This window comes from Peromyscus maniculatus, chromosome 2, assembly GCF_049852395.1.
Source record: "Peromyscus maniculatus bairdii isolate BWxNUB_F1_BW_parent chromosome 2, HU_Pman_BW_mat_3.1, whole genome shotgun sequence".
In the NCBI taxonomy this organism is placed as follows: domain Eukaryota; kingdom Metazoa; phylum Chordata; class Mammalia; order Rodentia; family Cricetidae; genus Peromyscus; species Peromyscus maniculatus.
Window position 1 is genome coordinate 81,816,878 of NC_134853.1, and position 20,051 is coordinate 81,836,928.

The 20,051-nt window shown below is 45.4% G+C and overlaps 1 protein-coding gene and 1 long non-coding RNA gene across 11 annotated transcripts in view; both read left to right on the forward strand.

Moving 5' to 3' along the window:
• Positions 1-20,051, forward strand: part of Palm2akap2 (PALM2 and AKAP2 fusion) — a 477,882-nt gene that overhangs the window by 350,425 nt on the left and 107,406 nt on the right. For 2 of the 10 annotated variants that reach the window (XM_006985284.4, XM_076564263.1), the window contains exon 1: positions 14,160-14,307. The exons of the other annotated variants lie outside the window; for them this stretch is intronic. In XM_006985284.4, coding sequence (XP_006985346.2) covers positions 14,200-14,307 — 108 coding nt within the window. In that variant the 5' untranslated portion in view covers positions 14,160-14,199. Of the gene's footprint in view, positions 1-14,159; positions 14,308-20,051 lie in introns of those variants that run through there. 10 annotated transcript variants of the gene reach the window in all.
• Positions 1,660-10,781, forward strand: LOC143271852 (uncharacterized). Its single transcript, XR_013049127.1, has 2 exons — positions 1,660-7,866; positions 7,997-10,781. It is a non-coding gene; the product is annotated as an uncharacterized LOC143271852 (long non-coding RNA).

A 20,051-nucleotide genomic window follows, 5' to 3' on the forward strand; every position in this document is an offset into this window, starting at 1 on the left:
ATGCTGCTTACTGGCTTGCTTCATCCTGCTTTCTTATAAAACCCAGGACTACCAGCTGAGCGATGCACCACCCACAATGGGCTGGGCCCTCATAGCAATTATTGATTAAGAAAATGCCTTACAGACAGATCTTTTTTTTTAAAGATCCACCTGAGCTTTATTCTTGTTAACTTGGTGTTTTACTATCTAGCATTTACATAGCATTTGCACTTATCTGTTGAGATTTACAGCCACTTCTCAATCTCAGTTATTATTTATTGAGTGTTTACTAGGTACCAGCCATTTTGTGTGGCACTAATACTTATTTAGTAGTCACAGAGAAACTGAAGGGGTGGATGCTTCTGCTTCTTCCTGTCACAGATGAGGAAACTGAGCCACAGTGTGGCCACGGTTGGGCAGCTAAGTAGCTGTGACACTGGTGTTTGAACACGATGAGTTGGGTTGTACCGCAAGAAGACCGTATCTGTACAGCAAACTCCACAACTCCTGCAAATTCTAAGCAGCAAATGATTTCTATCCCTTCGAGGCTCTGTCTCTCCCTCAGGGTCCCTGGGTCCAGCAAGGATGCATACCTGACCGTGGAAGCTTGAGTAACAATGGCCCCCATAGACTCATGTGTTCGAATGCTTGGTCCACAAGGAATGGCACTATTAAGAGGTGTAGCCTTGTTGGAGTAGATGTGGCTTTGTTGGAGAAAGTGTGTCACTACTGGGTGGGCTTTGAGGTTTCAGAAGCTCAAGCCAGGCCTCGTGGCTCACTTTCTCTTCCTACTGCCTGTGGATCCAGATGTAGAAATCTCAATTACCTCTCCAGCATCAGGTCTGCCTGCATGCCGCCATGCTTTCCGACATGATGCTAACGGTACAGTCAGATCTTATGGAGGCATTTTCTCTATTGAAGTTCCCTCCTTTTAGATAACTGTAGCTTGTGTCAAGTTGACTTGAAACTATCCAGCATATTTGGTCTGTTGAGGCCCGGTGAGAAAGCCTACTCCCAAACTATGGACTCCAGTCGTAATTATATAAGACATATATTTTATGAAACTTTAAACCAGACAGAGGTATAGTTTCAGTGTGCACAATATACTGGTAACTATTAAGTGTGATGGTGGCCCATACCTGTAATGCCTGCCCTGAAGTTTGAAGTCAGTCTAAGCCACATAGCGAAGCCCTGGCGACCTATTAGTAAATGTCTCTCTATGCACATTTCCTTAGGAATTAAGGTCCTCAACTGGATCCAATTTCTCTGCAAAGTAAAATCATAGAAAACTCTGCCCAGAACCCATTAGCTTCCAACCCCTTTGAGACATAGTCTCATGTAGCCCAGGCTGGACTTGAACCTGTCATGTAGCTGAATATGACCTGAAACTCCTGATCATCCTGCTACCTCCCAAGAATTATAAGTGTGTGCCTGCGCCAGCCCTACATATATGTAGATATACATATATGTAGATATATACATATATGTAGATATATACATATACATATATGTAGATATACATATACATATACATATACATATACATATACATATACATATACATATACATATACATATACATATATGCCAGCCTTGTGTGTATGTCACCATGCCAGCCGTGTGTGTGTGTGTGTGTGTGTGTGTGTGTGTGTGTGTGTGTGTGTGTATGTTGTATGTTGTTTGTTTTAGGTGGTGACAAGGATTGAACCTAGGATCTTGTGCTGGCTAGGAAAGTGCTTTCCCACTAAGAATACTTTCAGCCCTTTTTAAATTTTGAGACAGGCTCACTCTGTTCCCTAATCCAGACTTGAGTTCACTTTGAGAGCCTGAATTTTTCATCCTCTTGCTTCAGCCTTCTCCGTAGCTGGAACTGCAGGTCAAGCCATCATTCCAGCTTTTAAAATGTTGACAAATATTCTTTTCTATTCCATTTATTTACTTATTGAGTGGGTGTAGGTAGGTGTCCCTGGGTGTGCCTGAGCCTGTGGGTGTGGAGGTCAGAGGACAGCTTTCCACACTCAATTCTCTCCTGCTGTGCCAGTTCCAGGGATCAAACTCAGGTCATCGGGCTTGGTAGCAAGTACCTTTACCTACCAAGCCATCACGCCCGCCCGTGGTGAAATATTCCTGCACTTTTACAAACTTTGTTCCTTGCTAAGATGCCCTCTTTCTCAAAAGCCAGCCACAGTGAAGCATACTGGGCATGCCCAGTAAGTACTCAGGAGGCAAGAGAAGCTCTGAGTTCAAAGCCAACCTCAGTTATATAACAAGACCCTAAATTTTAAAAATAAAATAAAATAAAACAAAACAAAAGAAAACTTTTCAGTGAGTAATCACCTCCTAAAATAGATGGCGCTGGCAGGGATATTTCTCGTAAAAGTTCCGAAACATTCACAGATATTTCCTAAGTACATCCGTGTATTTCCTCTAAGTACATTGTGAGCATTCCTGCAATGGGAGTGTCTGGTGACAAGAAGGCTCTAGAAGCCCTCTCTTGGTGTTATCTGCATCTTCTGTGTCAGCCTGGGGGAGGCACCTAAGTTATCTTAACAGTGATTTGCTCCAGCTGGTTTGGAAACAAGGTTCATGTGGAAGAGCCAGAGCCTGTGGTTTCAGACAGAAAGAACCCAGTCAAGCCACACTCAGAACCCACAGACAGCAACCACGGAAACCACCGGCCTGAAGCGCTATGGAAAGGTGGCCAACCCGGATCCCACTTAGGTAGGGATCTGGGTTGTCTATCCAGCACCTGTGGGCCTCAGTTATCGCTCCAAATGACCAGAAAAGATTCCAAAAGTCTGAGTAGAATTCATGAGGTCATTCACCCTAGACTCCATGTTGCTGAAATAGTTAGAGAACACAAAGGCCCCACTCTCCAGCCCAGGCCCCAGAAACAACTGCTGGATTCACAGGAGGAACCACCTTGCTTCATAGACACTGAAGGTTGTTTAAATGAGCAACTAGTGCTTCTACCTTGCCTTCCCCATCTATTCTTCCCATTCTCCAGTGCTTTCTCCGATGCTAATGTCTGTTGTAGTAAAAACCTATGGTTAATCATGCACACTATGGGACCAAGAATGTAGCTCAGTAGTAGAACACTTGCCTGGCACACGAGGACTGACCTGGAACAAAAGAAAACAAAATTTGCAATGACAATCAAGACATTTGTGTAAATTATTTGTGTTTTGTTTTGTTTTGTTTTTTTAGTGTCTCTTGTAGCCCAAGCTGGCCCCAGGCTTACTATGTAGCTGGGGCTGGACTTGAACTCATGATCTTACTGCTTCTACCTCCCTCCCAAGTGCTGGGATCACATGTGTGTGCCACCATATCCAGCTGCAGTAAATATACGTAGAAGCACAACAGTTAGAAGCATCTGTGGATCTTGCAGAGGAACTGGGTTCTGTTCCTAATGGCCATATGGTGGCTTGCAGTCAGTTCCAGGGGGCCCAGTACCCTCTTCTGGCCTCTGTGGGTACCAGGCATATGCATACCCACAGGCAAAACAATCACACATTAAAAGATCTTTTAAAAACTAAAAACAGGGGCTGGAGAGAAGGTTCAGAAGTTTAGAGGATCGAGGTTCAATTCCCAGCACCCATATGGCAGCTCACAACTATTTAAAACTCCAGTTCCAGGGGATCAAACACCCTCACATAGAAATACATGCAGACAAAACACTAACACACATAAAATAAATGCATACTTTGTAATTTAAAATAAAGGAAAAAAGCCAGGAGTGGTGCCTTTAATTCTAGTACTCTGGAGGTAGAGGCAAGAGGACCTCTGTGAATTCAAGGCTAGACTGGTCGGTCTATGCTAGCCAGGGCTACACAGTGAGCCTCTGTCTCAAAATACCAAAAAGAACAAAGAAAAGAGAACGCATGAACTCAGACAAGATGACCGGTTCACTGGCTAAAACCGTCTGCCAAGCACTAACAGCTTTTCTCTCTCTCTCTCTCTCTCTCTCTCTCTCTCTCTCTCTCTCTCTCTCTCTCTCTCTCTCTCCTCTCTCTCTCTCTCTCTCCATCCTCCTGCTTCAGCTATCTGATAGAATACTGGGGACAAGAAACAGTTCAAAGCTTGCACTACCACACCCAGACAGCCAGACAAGTTCTATTGTAGGGGGAGAGGGGGTGTAATAATTGCCTGGCATCAGTCTTAGAAAAGATAGGGAAGGATTTGGAGGGACAGAGAGGCTGAGCAGTTTTCCCAAACTCACACAGTGATGGAGCAAGACTTAAACACAGCTCTGTGCTCCTGGCTCTGTTTATTTATTTATTTTTTAATTGACATTCTGCCGTATTGAAAAATAAGATGAATGACTTTAATGTCCTAGGACTTTTATCTCAGCTCTAGCTGTCATACCACTAACGTTCTGATTTGTCCTCAGCCATATAAGAGAGGAAAAAAAACAAAAACCAAAAAGGCAAAGCCTGGCATAGGAGCACAGGACAGCAGCGCCCCACCTCCTAGCATGTGAGGACCCTGCTCTCCCTCCTCTGTGCGCAGTTTTATCTCAGCCAGCCTATGAATTACTTAGTAGACAGGAGCCAGTGCCGGAGCAGTGGACGGGCCTCTAGGAAGATGTGTTAAGATAAAAACCCATGTTTGTATGTCCTAAGTTTATTTTATTATAAGTTGTTGTGGTTTCTTTCTCTTATAAGGAAGCTCTGCTTGAGTGTTCTGATCGCCTTTGTCTTCAGCTCCTGCTTCAGCCTTCTCGTTGCTGGGGTTATAAACCCGCAAGTCCACATGTGTCAACTGGAGTTTCTTTTTCTTTTTAATTTTTAAAAGTTAGCTGTATTTGTGTGTGTGTGTGTGTGTGTGTGTGTGTGTGTGTGTGTGTGTGTGAACATGCCATGAATATACATGTGGAGGTTAGAGGATGATGATAACTTTTGGGAGTCAGTTTTCTCCTTCCATTTTGTGGGTCCCTAGGATCAAATACTAGTCATCATGCTTGGTGGCTTGGTGCCAGCCCAGCCACTATGGTCTCTAAAGTGACTTTTGTCTTGGCCATGGTCCCAATCTGCCAGGGCTTAACACAACACTCTTAGTAGTCTGTGTTGGGGTGGGTGTGTTTTGTCTGCTTGCATGTCTGTGCACATGTCTTCTGAGGCCAAAAGAGGGCATTAGGTCCTCTGGGCCTGGACTTACAGGTGGTTCTGGCCTGATGTGGAGTCGGGGAACTAAACCCAGGACCCCTACAAGAGCAACAGGTGCTCTTAGCAACTAAGTCAGTAACATTTTTTAAAAAAATGTTTTTTAAACCTTTGATGAGTAAATCAAAGATCGCTGCAAATACCACCTCTTCAATAATCAGGATTATTACAAATTTAAATGCCAATTTAGTCTTTTTTGGTTTTGCCTTTGTTCTAGTCCCCTGATATAACCAAAAATCTTCACAGTTCTTTCTATAATTAACAGTCTGTATTTAAAAGTTCAGAGGGAGGAAAAAGTTTGGAAATTACTAAGAAAACTCTATAGTCTCTTATTTTGTTTTATTTTTCTGGCCATCAAACTGAAGACTTTGTTTATACTAGTCAAACTCCTAACCTGTTGCCTTTACAAAACAAAGCCGAGCCGGGTGGTGTGGTGGCACACGCCTTTAATCCCAGCACTTGGGAGGCAGAAGCAGGTGGGTCTCTTGAGTTTGAGGCCAGCCTGATTTACAGAACAAGTTTCAGGCTGGCCGGGGCTACACAGAGAAACACTGTCTCAAAAAGCCAAAACAACAAACAAACAAAAGCAAAAACAAAACAAAATAACAACAACAAAAAACCCAGACATGATGGCACATGTAATCCCAGAGCTTGGGGGCTGGGGGGGGGGGCAGCTGAGGCAGGATCCCCAGGAGTTCAAAACTATCTTGAGTCACAAAAGAACAAACAAAACGCCAAACACAAGACACTAATAAACTTAAACATAAGCTTTCTAGACTGGGTCTGTAGCTCAGTGGTACAGTGTTTGGTTAGTGAGGTCCTAGGTTTGATTCCCAGCATCAAATCCAAAACCAGACACAAGCTAGCAAAATTCTCCATCTTACTTAACATTGAGAAGAGTTAAGCATCGTTGGAATCAAAAGATAGATTTGCATAGACCCCAGGTCACTGGTGAGAAGTCTGGATGAAAATTTAGAGTTCCTTGCTGTTGGCTCTGGCTTAGCCCAGAGTGTGATTAGGCGGCATGCATTCCAAGTATATTAAACATCTTCTGGGTTTGTAGCACCATGCTTAAAGAACACTTTGTTCTGTGTTGTTTCTCCAGTGGGGCATCACCTCTGGAGTGTTTACTAGAGTTTATAAATGCTTCATTAGTTAAACAATGATAAAATTCTCAGCCAGAACACAAAGAGCTTGGACCTCCTAAGATTTCGTTGTTAATGACCAAACTAATACATGAGTGTATTCTTTTGCTTTTTAAAATTATTTATTTATTTATTTATTTATTTATTTATTTATTTATTTATTTATTTATTTATTTATTTATTTATTTCATGTGTATCAGCATTTTGCTTGCAGGCATATCTGTGTAAGGGTATCAGATTCCCTGGAACTGAAGTTACAGACAGTTGTAAGCTGCCATGTGGGTGCTAGGAATTGAACCTAGGTCCTCTTGAAGAGCAGCCAGTGCTTTTAACCACTGCGCCATCCCTCCAGCTCCCATGAGGGTACTCTTATTAACAGCAGATGAGTGCACAGGCCTCTTCAGCCAAGATATTCAAGGCCCACCAGCATCAAGTATAACCCTGTTAGGCTCCCCTCTCCTCCACAGTCCTGTTTTGGATAGTCTCATGTAGTCCAGTCTGGCCTTTACCTTACTTACTATGCGAATTCAAGGATGAACTTGAACTTCTGACCTCCTGAGTGCTAGGATTTTAGGGGTGCACTACCATGCCCAGTGGATTTTTAGTTTTTGAGATAAAGTCTCCCTCAGTAACCTAGATTGGCCTGGAACTCACTATGCAGTCCATGTGGGCTTCAAATTTGAGATCCTCCTGCCTCAGCTTCCTAAAGGATAGGATTATATACATATGCTATTATTACTAGTTTAATTTACTGTTTATTTCCTTACCATGGGGATGATAGCCTGAGTCTTTTTTTTTTTTTTTTTTTAAGATAGTTCACACCATGCTCTGCCTGACCTGGAACTGGCCAAGTTGTCCTTGAACTTGTGTAAGTGAGCCATCCTCAGTCCAAGAGTGTTGTGATTACAAGCATGGGCCACCTCGTGTGGCTTTCCTGGGCAATGTTTGTTTGTGAGACAGAGTTTCTCAGTGTAGTCCTGGCTGTCCTGGAACTCACTTTGTAGACCAGGCTGGCCTAGAACTCACAGAGATCCTCCTCTCTGCCTCCCTAGTGCTGGGATTAAAGGTGAGTGCCACCATTGCCCAGCATGGGCACATTTTTAAAAGAGCTGTTTTTAAAGGCTGAAACAGCTGGGGGAATGGAATCAGGTCACCACTTCCTTATGTCGGAGAGTTTGGCAGAAGAGAGGCCAAGGGTGAGGATGTGGGAAAAGGAAATAAACATGGAATAGGCAGGAAAGAAACTTCTCTGGGCACAGGAAGTGGGAGACCCCAGAGAGGAAGCAAAGGAAAGGCAGGCTTGGCAGCTGGCAACCTTGAGCAGGAGCCTGGAGCTGAAGTAAACACAGTCCCCGAGCCAAGTGTTCTCAGAGGACACTATCCCTGTCCCCTTTGCTTACGCCCTCCTTCCTCACCTAGGGTGACTGTGTGCTCCCCAAACCAGCCTGTGGGGCAGAAACAAACGCAAACAGACAAATACAGATTCCTGGATCCACAGCACCCAGGGGAAAGAGCTCAAGATAAATACACACTCACACATGTTCACTCTCACACAGTCACAAACATGCACACTCACACAGGTGCATTCTCACACACATAACACACTCTCACACACATGTATACACACTCACACATAACACACTCTCATACATGTATACACACTCACACATGTGCACCCTCACACAGTCATACACATGCACACTCACACAGGTGCATTCTCACACACTCACATACCTGCACTCACACACACATTCTTACACATATACAAACATACTCAAACACAGTCATACGCATGCACACATACATACACGGGAACTATTGATTTATGGCATCTTATTCATGGGTCCCCACTTATTGTTATGTCCTAACCTTTTAGAAGAGTTAGTTGTTTTTCTCTTTCTAGAAGGGCAAGGTTTTTGTTCTTTAGAAGGCGGAGGTTTTGTCTGTTTTGTTTGTTTGTTTTCTGACATGGTCTCACTCTGTGGCTCACAGAGTTTATTAACATAGCCCTGGTTGGTCTCAGATTCATGACAATCCTTTAGCATCAACTTCCCAAATTCTAGGATTCTAGTCCCGAGATACCACACCCAAATGTTTTCTTGTTTATTTGTTTGCTCGTTTTGAGAGAAGGTCTTGGCACTTAGCCTGAGCTGACCTTGAACTTGAGATCCTCCTGTGTCAAGAAATTGCTGGGTCCTGTCACCAGGCCTGGCTCTAGAATGGTGATCTTATTCTTTATTTTGTAGTTGTTTGTGTGTTCTTTTGGAGGTTCTAATGGGGTGAGGAGGTGGTGGGGCCGACAGCTGCTTCAACACTCTTGAGTGAAGAACGGTCCCTCTCTGGCAGGGAAGGGGTACATCAACTAAGGGTGCAGCTTCAAGTGGGGGAAACTCATGGACCCAGGAGGGAGAAACGAGACTCCCTCCTAACACAGACCAGCTGAATGGGCTCAGACAATCATGAGTGACAGATGTCACAGCCAGATTGTCCTCATATCTTTTTTTTTTTTTTTTTTTTGGTGGTGGTAGGGTGAGAGGGTTTCACTATGTAGCACCCAGGCTGGCCTCCGATTTCCTGGGAACACACCCAGCACTGAGGCACGAAACCCCCAGCTCATGCTTTTTGTTTTGTTCCTTGTTAGAAGGATGAGGTGGTAAATTCCCTTTCACGGCGGACAGTCTTGGCCTCTGGGTTTTCACATCAGCTCTTGGGGACAATCTCCTGTCTCTTCAAGCTTCTCTTCTCTGAGCTTGGGGCACGTGTCCTCTGCTAGGCCATTATGGACTATCGTTCATTCTGCTCAGTTTGGAGGGGAGGGGAGAGCGGGTTCTACGGATCTGTGTCTCCTCTGATTGCTCTGTGGGTCGCTTTCGTCCTCTGTCTTACTTCTTGAGTCCCCGAATGGCCACCTCCCGCCCAAGGCATTGTTTAAAGTGGACCAACAGCAGAGGAGAAGCATCACAAGAGAAAAATGTTCACCTAGTTGGTAGTGAAAGAAATCCTCATCTCCATGGAAGGATCTCGCCGTGGAGGGCTGTCCGTCCTGGATAGTACAGGGCTTCCACAGAGGTAACATTTACTCCCTCAGGTCATGTTCCTTCCACAGAAGTAGTAGCCATTTATTTTCTTCTAACGCACATGCAGGAGAGGAGAGTAGACGTGCTTGTTTGTAAAGTACTCTCAGCTTTACTAACTGTTATTCTGGAGCTGGGGAGATAGCTCTGCCAGTAAAGTACTTGCCATGCAAACATAAGGTCCTAGGTTCGATTCCCAGAACCCACAGACAAAAGCCAGGCATGGAGGCACATACTTATAATCTCAATATTGGGGAGCAATGGACAGGAAGGTCCCTGGGGGCCCTCTGGCCAGCCAGGATAGCCTACTTGGTGAGCTCCAGGATAATGACAGACCCTGTCTAAAAGTAACAGTGTGGATGGATAACAACTGGGGAATGACGCTCAAGACTGACCTCTGGCTGCTGGACACACACGGAACACACACACACACACACACACACACACACACACTAATTATTGTATAAGAAAAATGGCATCATCACCCCACAAGTTCATGCTGGAGATACAACCATCCTTCCCACCTCTCCTGCTTTTCAAGCTCTCATGTTGTCCAGCATCATGCAGGAGCTGGACCCGTTTCCTGGTCACAGGCTTTCTGATTTAGCAGCTGAAGGTAAGACCCAGCAGTCCATGTCTTTAACCAGTGCAGAAGTATATCTGATGTCTGTGCTTCTTACAACTGGCTAGGACAATTATTGTCTTAGTCTGGTATCAGATGGCAGCCTTGGTACTATGGACATTTGGAGTTCAGTAATTTCTTGTTAGGTGAACAAACATCTCTAAGGGAACAGTCACAATGCAGAGAACCAACTATGTGCTCAAGAGAAACTAACAGCTAGAGGAAAAGCAAAGGTTTTTTTTTTTTTTTTTTTTTTTTTTGAGATAAGGTTTCTCTGTGTGTCCTGGAACTCACTCTGTAGACTAGGCTGGCCTCAAACTCAGAGATCCACCCACCTCTGCCTCTGGAGTACTGGGATTAAAGGCGTGTGCCACCACCACCTGGCTGAAGAAAATCGATTTAGAAGGTAGAAGGTGCTCTTGTTTCTTTTTTAACTTTCATATGCAGCTATCCATAGACTTACACTGATTTTACTGAACAAATGAAACATTTCTGAGCTTCTGGTATATGTTTAAGCTGGGGACGTAGCTCAGGTTGGTAATGTGCTTGCCTAGAATGTACAAAGACCTGATGTCAGTCTTCAGCATACACAAACCAAGTATGATGGTGCAGGCTTGGAATCCCAGCATTCAGGAGGTATAAGACAGAGGATCAAAAGTTCAAGGTGTGGGCTACAGTCAACAGCAGTTAATAACTCCTGCTCTAGGGAATCTGACATCCTCATTTGGCTTCTACAGGCACCCAAACATATACACACACACACACACACACACACACACACACACACACACACACACACATACACACACAGTAAAAATAAAACACAATTTAAAAAGGTTAAAGGTTTTTCCATTACATAGAGAATTTAAGATCGGCCTGAGCTGGTCATGGTGGCACAAACCTTTAACTGAAGGACTCAGGAGGCAAATGTAGGTGGAATTCTGTAAGTCTGAAACCAGCCTGGTCTACGTAGTGAGTTTCAGGGCAGCAACAGATACATAGAAAGACCTTGTCTTAAAAAACTCACACACACAGGGGCTGGAGAGATGGCTCAGCAGTTAAGAGCCCTGGCTGCTCTCCCAGAGGACCCAGGTTCAATTCCCAGCACCCATAACTGTTTGTAACTCCAGTTTCAGGGGATCTGACACCCTTACATAGACATACATGCAGGCAAAACAGCAGTGCACATAAAATAAATAAATAAATAAATCTTAAAAAAAAAAAAACCCAAAACAAAAAACTTAACACACCTGAGAGCCTAAACCAACCAACCAAAAAAAAAAAAAAAAATGCCAGCTCAGGATACAGGAGACCTTGTTTTCATTTTTATTTTTTAAGGAAGTATGCAGGATAGTTTTGTGGGTAAAAGCCCTTGCTGCCAAGCCTGATGACCTGGTACACACACACACACACACACACACACACACACACACACACACACACACACACGGAAAAAAACACCAAAAAGAAGTTTAAACATGGCTACTTCTTCAATATTTTGAAAAGTAACAGAAATGTTTTCCAATATAAAATGAACATGTGTTGAATGAGCTTTTTTTCCTACCAGTGTTTTTCTATACAATGATATTGTTGTATCCATTTTGTGAGACCCCCCAGAGACCACCAAAGAGCTGGTTTCTGATGCAAGTACATAAGGGCCCTTTTATTGTCAGGTTCAAACCTGAGCCACTCCAGGAGGGAAATTCGGCAGTGGCGGCCCAGGGGTAGAGGTTTTTATAGGGAAAAACCGCAAGCTGGGAATTACATACTTTAGCAACTTGGGATTTGGGTGGAAGGGATAGGGGCAAGGTGATTTTTTGAAATTACTGGTCTAGACTTTTGGCACGAAACCACATTTGAAACTATTGGATTGGACTTTTTGGCGGGGAATCACAACTTGCTGAGCAGGATTATCTGGGCTGCTCAGCTGGATTATCTAGATATCTTCAAGGGCCATAAACCGCAGACAGAATGTCTACAGGAGGATACTGCCCTGTATCTGTTCTAGTTGTCATGGCACATTCCTGAGGTCCTTCCTGGAACTGAGTCCAGCAGGTGGTCTAAGATGGTGGCCCTATCCTAAGATGGAGTCTGTATTCCCTTCATAATATAAACTTTAATTAACTTTCTTTGTTTTGTTTTTTGAGGCAGGTTTTGTTTGTTTGTTTGTTTGGTTGGTTGGTTTGTGCTGCCACTCTGCTGGGATTAAGAGTGTGTGCTACCCCCACCCAGCTCAAGTTAACTTTAAATAGAACATTGACATTGCTTTGGAAATGAAATAATTCAACATTTACTCATTCTAATGATGAAGCAAATTACATTAATAGCTTTTATTCTCACTCTAATTTAGGCATATATGAGATCGGGGAGGGTTTGTATAAAGCCTCACCTTTGCTGTGACCTCCGAGGCCTTTCTTGTCCAGTCTGTGGTCCATAAAGACCACATAAAGACTTGTGATACCCAAGCACATTTATTGCAGGGAGCATTCTCCTGTGATACTGATGTGTTCATTATAGTTCAGAATGTAGGGCACCCAAATATTTTTCTTTCTTTTTCTTTATGCAACAAGATCTCACACCGTAGCTCAGAATTCACCAGATTGTAGCCCAGGCTAGCCCGGAACTATCCAGGTTGGTGTCAAAGTGATAGCAGTCCTTTTACCTTAGTCTCTCAAGTGCTGAGATTACAGGCCAGGGAGGGGGGAAGGAGGAAGAAGGGCGGGGGAGGAAGAAAGAGGAAAAGGAGGCGGGAAGGGAGGGAGGAAGGTTAAGTTGATGCTAGTCAATAAATATACTGAAATTCACTAGTGTCTAAAAACTACGAAAAACCAATGGTGAAAGGTAGGCATGGTGCCCTCTTCAGACCAGCTAGAGCTATGGAGAGTCAAGACCAAAGACCCCAAACAAACAAACCAAATCAAAACCGGCTACTAGACAGTCCTCTAACTACTAGGGAAAAGAAGCCTGCCGACTGGGTTTCCTGGGTCCTTGTTGAGGTAAGGTTCAGGAAAGAGAAAGCCCTTCTTGGAGAAGGCCTGGTTCCCAGGTCCTCAAGTGAAGGTCTCTTTCAGGGAAACTCCCCACCGCAGCTCTTCTTTGTATTGGAAATCTGGGACCTCGGGAGGTTAGGGAAGTGAAATCTGGCCGGGACAGTGACTTTCCCGGGCTGTATTTGTCATTCAAACTGACTTTCAGAAGCTGAGCCCCGAGGGCCTGTGATTGTGAGTGGGGGTGGGGTGGCTGGGGAGAATTGGGAAAGCCCCAGGGAATGTAGATCACTGGGGAAAAGTTGAAAATGACTGCACTCTGTGATTTTTATCCTCTGCAGAGAACACTCCCTAAAGTAAGACACACCATAGCCTGCTTTTTGAAAATGCTGTTTTCTGTGTTGGACATTTATGGGAATGTTGGTGTCCTCTCTAAGGACAGGTCGGTTCTCAAAGGGTCATTAACATTACTTAAATATTCATGTAGGGGGAGGGGACGGCAGACTGAAATTTCAGACCTCTCTGAGATGAGGGGTGGCTGGCCACCTGCCTGATGGAGCCCAATGCTCTGTGTCGGCTGCTTCCTTCCCACCGGGGCACTAACAGGCGCGCTTTGACACCACAAAGCTACCGATTGCTGCGCAGGCACCGCAGCCTGAAGGGTGGGTGAACCAATGATGTCCCAGGCTCTCGGCCTGCATCTCAGCCTCTGGACCACATTAAATCCTTATTACAACCCAGATACAATTTCCAACCAACCCCTGTGCGGTGGCTCTTACCCAGGGGCCATGGCTTTCTCCCCGCTGAGGTAGGAGCTCGCCATCCAGGCTCTGTGAGCGCTCACAGGCATCCACACACTTCCACACACACTCATACACACATATACATACAGCAACGCCCTCACAGGCACACCCACCCATGCACTAACACACTCCAGACACACAGCGCCCTCCCCAGTTAGGAAACACGTTCTCTCGACACTTCTCCATCCCTTCGGTTTCTCTATTCACTCATGCAGGCATGGATGCATGCATTCATTCATTTTTTGGGGGGGACTTAGGTTCTGCCCTATCTGCCAAGAGGAGGTGTGGATGAATGGGGAGGAGCAGTGAAGGAGGGGCGGACCACCAGCCTGGAATGGGGCGGGCCCGGACGGGTGGGCGGGGCTCCCGGACGGGTGGGCGGGGCTCCCGGGTCCCAGGCCAGCCCAGGAGCTCCTGCTCCGGGCAGATGCGCTCGCCCCTGCTTGGGCCTGTGGCGCGTCTTTCCCGGGACGCCGGGAGCAGCAGACAGCGACCGCGCCACGCTGGAGCGGAGCGGAGGACTGCGCCCTCGAAGGTGGGTGTTTAAGTTGGGGCTCGGCGGTTCAGAATTCTGGGGTTTGCATGCTCTCCGGCATGGGGGAAGGGTGGCTAGTGAGGGGCTCAGAGTATGCAAAGTCTCTGCCTAGTGGATCGTATCTGGTCGGGCTGGAAGAGTCCATGCGTCTTTGAATTTCTTAGGTTTGGGGCAGAGCCGGGCTTCGGACTGCCTTATTCGATATTTACATATACTTAAAAAAAAAACAGCCCCGCCTTCCACCGAGATATGCAGGGAAAATGGTGAGATTAAATGTGGCTGTGCACCAGAGCCGGGAAGGATGGAGGCACCGAAGTCAGCTAGCCAAAAGGGCGCAGGTCATGCCAGCTCGGGTGGAGGCGCGGGCGGCATCTTTGGAAGTCCAGAGCTTTGCGGGGAAACTTAGGCCTAGGGTAGTCTGGTCCCTGGTCAGCTGGAGTAATTTTGGTCTGGAATCCAGGGTACTGAATTTAGCTGACGGAGGAAGCAATGGTTCTGGGCCACGGGGCAGTTGGGGTTCGAGCTGAGCAGGTTCGTCTGTCCTGGGCTCGGCCTTCAGGAGTTCAGATCTGGTGTTTCATCCGGGATGAAGCCCCAGTGCGAGTCTCTGGGAACACTTTCAGGGAAATGCTAGGAGCAGGTCGCCGAGGAAAGCGCCACGGGTAAAGTCTGTGGAGGCGGCACACAGGCGGGGATAAGAGCAGGGAGACTCTGGCGGCCCGGGAAATTCTAGAGAAAGCCAGTGGATTAGAAGGGACTGAAAGGAAGCCCGTGAGAACTGGAACCCGCACTTGAGAGCAGTGGTGCAGGTGACCGGATGAGAGCCGGTGGCAAGTGTCCGAGCAGCCAGTGATGAGCCAAAAGGGCTGGGCCAGCAGCCGGGTCGCCGAGCTCCGCGGCACAGATGCAGGACACGCACCAGCCCTAGGGATCCATCATCCCAAGCCATATAAAGGGGGTGTCTGTGAAAGAGATGACACTGTGTACTCACTCTTCCCAGGCCCGGCAGTGATTTGTCCCCAAAGACTGCATACCGAGGACTTTGACAAATTAGCGCCTTTCCCTGTGTCGGTTCCAAGCCCAGTGGTAACCACCCGGCAAATTTACTATTGGCATTTGTCTTTGAAAAATGATCTTATCTGCCTACACGTCTACGCGGCTGGCATATTATGTCTTTGAATCTGTGAACAAGTTTGGCTTCTCCCTGGGAGCGCTTTTTGTCTCAGCACATGTTCACAGGCGCCTGGAGGGTGAGGAGGTACACGCGCACCTGCGCTCTCCATCCCTGGGGACCGGCTTGTCTTTGTTCTGATGAGTTCACTTAAGCATCACATTTGCTTCTCTGGCAGAGTTTCCATTTTAACCAAACATCCTCTCTTCCAGTCTGGCGTCACTCCCAATTTTGACCAACTAGATTTTGTAATATTATGGGAAGGAATTTGTTTTATCATTTTATGACGTAGATGTGCGTGTTCTGATCAACTGGCTACTGCTTGCTCTCTCCTCTTTAGTTTTTTACTCCTTTCTTTCTCTTTCTTTCTTTCTTTCTTTCTTTCTTTCTTTCTTTCTTTCTTTCTTTCTTTCTTTCTTTCAGAATACTCTCCCTTGGATAGAGGAACCTCAAAAGTCATGTGCCCCCCCCCCCCGTTAGTTTTACTGAGGCAACAAAATTAGCTCTGAGCCATGAGCATCAAAAGTAACCCTGCCCAGGTCTCCATCCCCAGCCCATCAGAACGCACCGTGGAGTTCTGTTCGGTTTCTTTCTGGGATGCTGTGGTGCAGTCGTGAAAGGCTTGGCTGGACTTTGAGTGAGGACAAACATCTTGAAATCCCCATTATCTCATAGCTCTGGCATGACAGTTGGTGTTGCTTTCAGCCTGCAGAGCGTGGCATACTGTTGTCAGAATTCATTTAACTTCCATAAGTGGTTTGTTCTGACCCCGTAGCCAGAGGCCCTCCAGCGAGTAAGGTGAAGCAGGCTGTCTTAACTTCCTGATCAAATGAGGGGAACATGACCGCGCTGCGTGCTCTAGTTCTCAAACATTCAATATGGGGCTAACCCACTAGCGCTGTGGGCTTTCTAGTTACTGTTGATGTTGTCCTCGTAGTTCCGGGGGCCTCCTTGAGGGCACACGGCTCAGGCCTATATATACTCTTAGTGTAGTAGAAGGAGGAGGAGGATTGCCAGAGGACTTTGAGATCCAGGTCAGCCTGACCTACAGAATGGACTCTGTCTTAAAGGGAGGGGGCATGCCTTTAATGCCAGCACTCAGATGTAGGTAGATTTCTATGAGTCCGAGGCTGCCAGCCTGACCACCAGGTCAGCCAGGGTGACACAGTGAGACCCTGTCTCAAAAAAAAAAAAAAAAAAGTAACTAACCCACTCATTTTTAAATGAAAAAATTAGTGGGCTCTTAAAATACCCGTGGCCCAGATTTCTATCACAGTTGTTATTAGTGACCTCTGCTTACTAGGGTAATGAGAAGTTTAGATAAAGATGAAACTGAGTTTGGATGGAGGTCAGGCTAAGAGATTTTTAAGTCAAAACAGGAGCACCGCTGAAAATTAACGCCTCCAGACCGAAGGTTCCATGCTTTAATGGACACCTATTCCAACACCGTAGAAATGATGCTGCGACTCCAGTCAGCTCCTGGAGTGGCTGAAGAACAGGGGTCATCAGTGTGCTGAGATAACTGGGTAGAGTCTGTGCCAGCCACTGGCAGTTTGAAAAGACTGCTTAATAAATGTATGAAGTTCAACAATTTCAGTAAGTTTTGATAGGAAATGGTATGTTTTGTTTATACTTACAAACCCAACACCCAGAGGCAGATTTTCTGTGAAGCTAAAAGCAGTAAGAGAGAGAAAAAGAAAGAAATAGAAAAGGAAAAAAAGAAAACCATTGAACTCCTTAAACATCAGGTGTCCTCCAGCCACCAGCGCTGTGGGTGTTGAAAGCATAGTTCAAAATCCCCATAGTGGAGGATGAGATAACCCCTTCCTTATGTATTCCTCTCTCAAGGCCAGAGGATGTAGCTCTGCAGTAGAGTGCTCACCTAGCATGCATGCCCAAGGCCCTGAGTCCCATCTTTGCACTGGAAAAACAAAAATTAAAAAGACAAAGAGGCAGGAGCAAGAGGAGTTTCCTTGTTATAAGACAATTTTCTCCAAGAACACAGAAGACTGATATCCACAAATGGACAGCAAGGCCCCACCTACACAGCTCATTGAGCATGGAGATGTTGAGCTGGTGCCTACAGAGAGCCTTCAACCCTGCGTTCCAATGTCTTTGGTACAGGAAGGTACTCTGCTTGCTACCAAAAGAAAAACATAAACACCAACCCAATCACAAATTCTTTATCCACAGTGGTATGCTGCCTGTGAGACATGCTAGGGCAATGGTGGCATAAAACTTGTGGGAATAGGCAACCAATAGCTGATTTGATTTAAGGCCCTAGGTGTAGGCTGGGTAGTGGTGGCGCATGCCTTTAATCCCAGTACTCGGGAGGCAGAGCCAGGTGGATCTCTGTGATTTGAGGCCAGGTTTGAGGCCAGCCTGGGCTACTAAATGAGTTCCAGGAAAAGGCGCAAAACTACACAGAGAAACCCTGTCTCAAAAAAACAAAAAACAAAAAACAAACAAACAAAAAAAAAACCCCAAAGAACAACAACAACAAAAAAAACCCAAAACAAACAAACAAACAAACAAACAAAGGGTCCTAGATGTAGAACACATACCCAGATACTGCTTAGGTGACCAAAAACCTGAAACTAGATAGCCCAGAAACCTATGGTAAAACCAAATAATACTGGTCTTAAAAAAAATATGTAATGATAAAATGATACCTAATGACATTCTGCTATACTCATAGATTAGTGCATTGTTCAGCCATCATCAGAGAAGCTCCCTCCTGCAGCAGATGGGAACCAATATAGAGACCACAGACAGGCATTACTCAAAAAGAGTGAAAGACTTTGGAACACCGAGCCCTAAATGGGATGTCTCCATCAAATTCTTTCTCTCAGATCTCAGGGAATCCTGTGGAAGAGGAGGCAGAAATAGTGTAAAAGCCAGGGGGAGATAAAGGTCAACAAGAAAACAGGGCTCCCTAAATTAACATGAGCAAAGCTCATCTGAGCTCACAAAGACTGAGGCAGCATGCACAGGGCCTGCACAGATCTGCACCAGGTCCTCTCTGTTTTATGTGATGGCTCACAGTTTAGTGTTTTCACGGGATTCCTGAGTGTGTGAACAAGTGGATCTCTGATTTCTGAGTCTTCTCTTGGGCTCTTTTCCTTCTGTTGGTTTATCTTGTCAAACTTCATTGTGATACTTTTTGTTTGATCTGATTATATTTTATAAAAATGAATGGATGAATGAAAACCAACCACCGGGTTAAAGATTAACAACTGAACTGCCATTTATACTTTAAGACTGACATTGTGTGGTTTATAATTTTGAGGCAGAGTCTCATTATGTAGCCCAGACTGGCCTGGAATTCTTCTTCCTGCCTGGGTCATCAGAGTCCTGGTATTACAGGTGTATGCCACCACATTTGGCGGTAAATGGGTTTTTTAAAGCTATTTTTTTAAATGCCAGTAACTGTAGGGGGCCCATCATTCATCCTTTACACTGATGTAGGAGTTTGACTGTGGAGATTTTCTGAGGCTGATGCCTGCCTCAAATCTTCCCCTTTTCATTTGCTTTGCCTGGCATTCTCTCCCACTTCTTCTCCAAGTCCTTGTACTGTGTTTGGTTCCACATTGGACTTTTTTTTTTTTCTTCAAGACTTTTCTCTGTATAGCCCTGGCTATCCTAGAACTCGCTCTGTAGACCAGGCTGGACTCTAACTCACAGAGATCCACTTGCCTCTGCCTCCTGAGTGCTGGGATTAAAGGCGTGCACCACCACTGCCCGGCTCCACTGGCCTTCCTTCACTTTCACTTGAGAAGTCATAGGCCAAACATGAAGAGGATGGACCTTTTTTCAGAACCCAAATCTTGGCTTTAAGTTCACTCATTGACCCACAGTGTGATGGGTGCTGCTGGGAATCTCCTTCCCAAAGAGCTACAGAAGACTTAAGGAACTAATATGGATGGATGGCTAAGGCAGAGAAGTGATAACAATCAATGAAAGTTGGAATAAGAAATGTTTTAGAAAAAAACCTGAGAAGCCCGGATAATGCAGTCCACGCTGTCAGTTAACTGATGTCTTTATGGATTGTTTTGCGGCACCTTAATGAGGTGAATGTAGCGGAAGCATTAACTCTGAGTTAATTCTTACACAGTATAAAACAGGTTTTTAGAATATGTTATTATTATTATTATTTTTTTTTTGAGATGGGGTTTCTCTGTGTAACAGCTCTGACTGTCCTAGAACAAGCTCTGTAGATCAGGCTAGCCTCGAACTCACAGAGATCTGCCTGCCTCTGCCTCCCGAGTAGTGGGATTAAGGCACGCACCACCACTGTCCAGCACAGAATATATTTTTAAGTGTGTGTGTGTGTGTGTGTGTGTGTGTGTGTGTGTGTGTGTGTGTTTATGGATACTTGTTGCATGCCACTGCAGAGGACAGCCTGCGGAAATAGGTTTTCTCCTTCCACCGTGTGGGTTCTGGGGATCAAACACAGGTCCTCAGGCTTGGTAGCATGTGCTTTACTTATCGTCTACTGACCCTAAAGTTTTATTTATTACTGTTCATATGTATGATGTGTGTAGGGGCATGTACATGCCATGATGCACATATG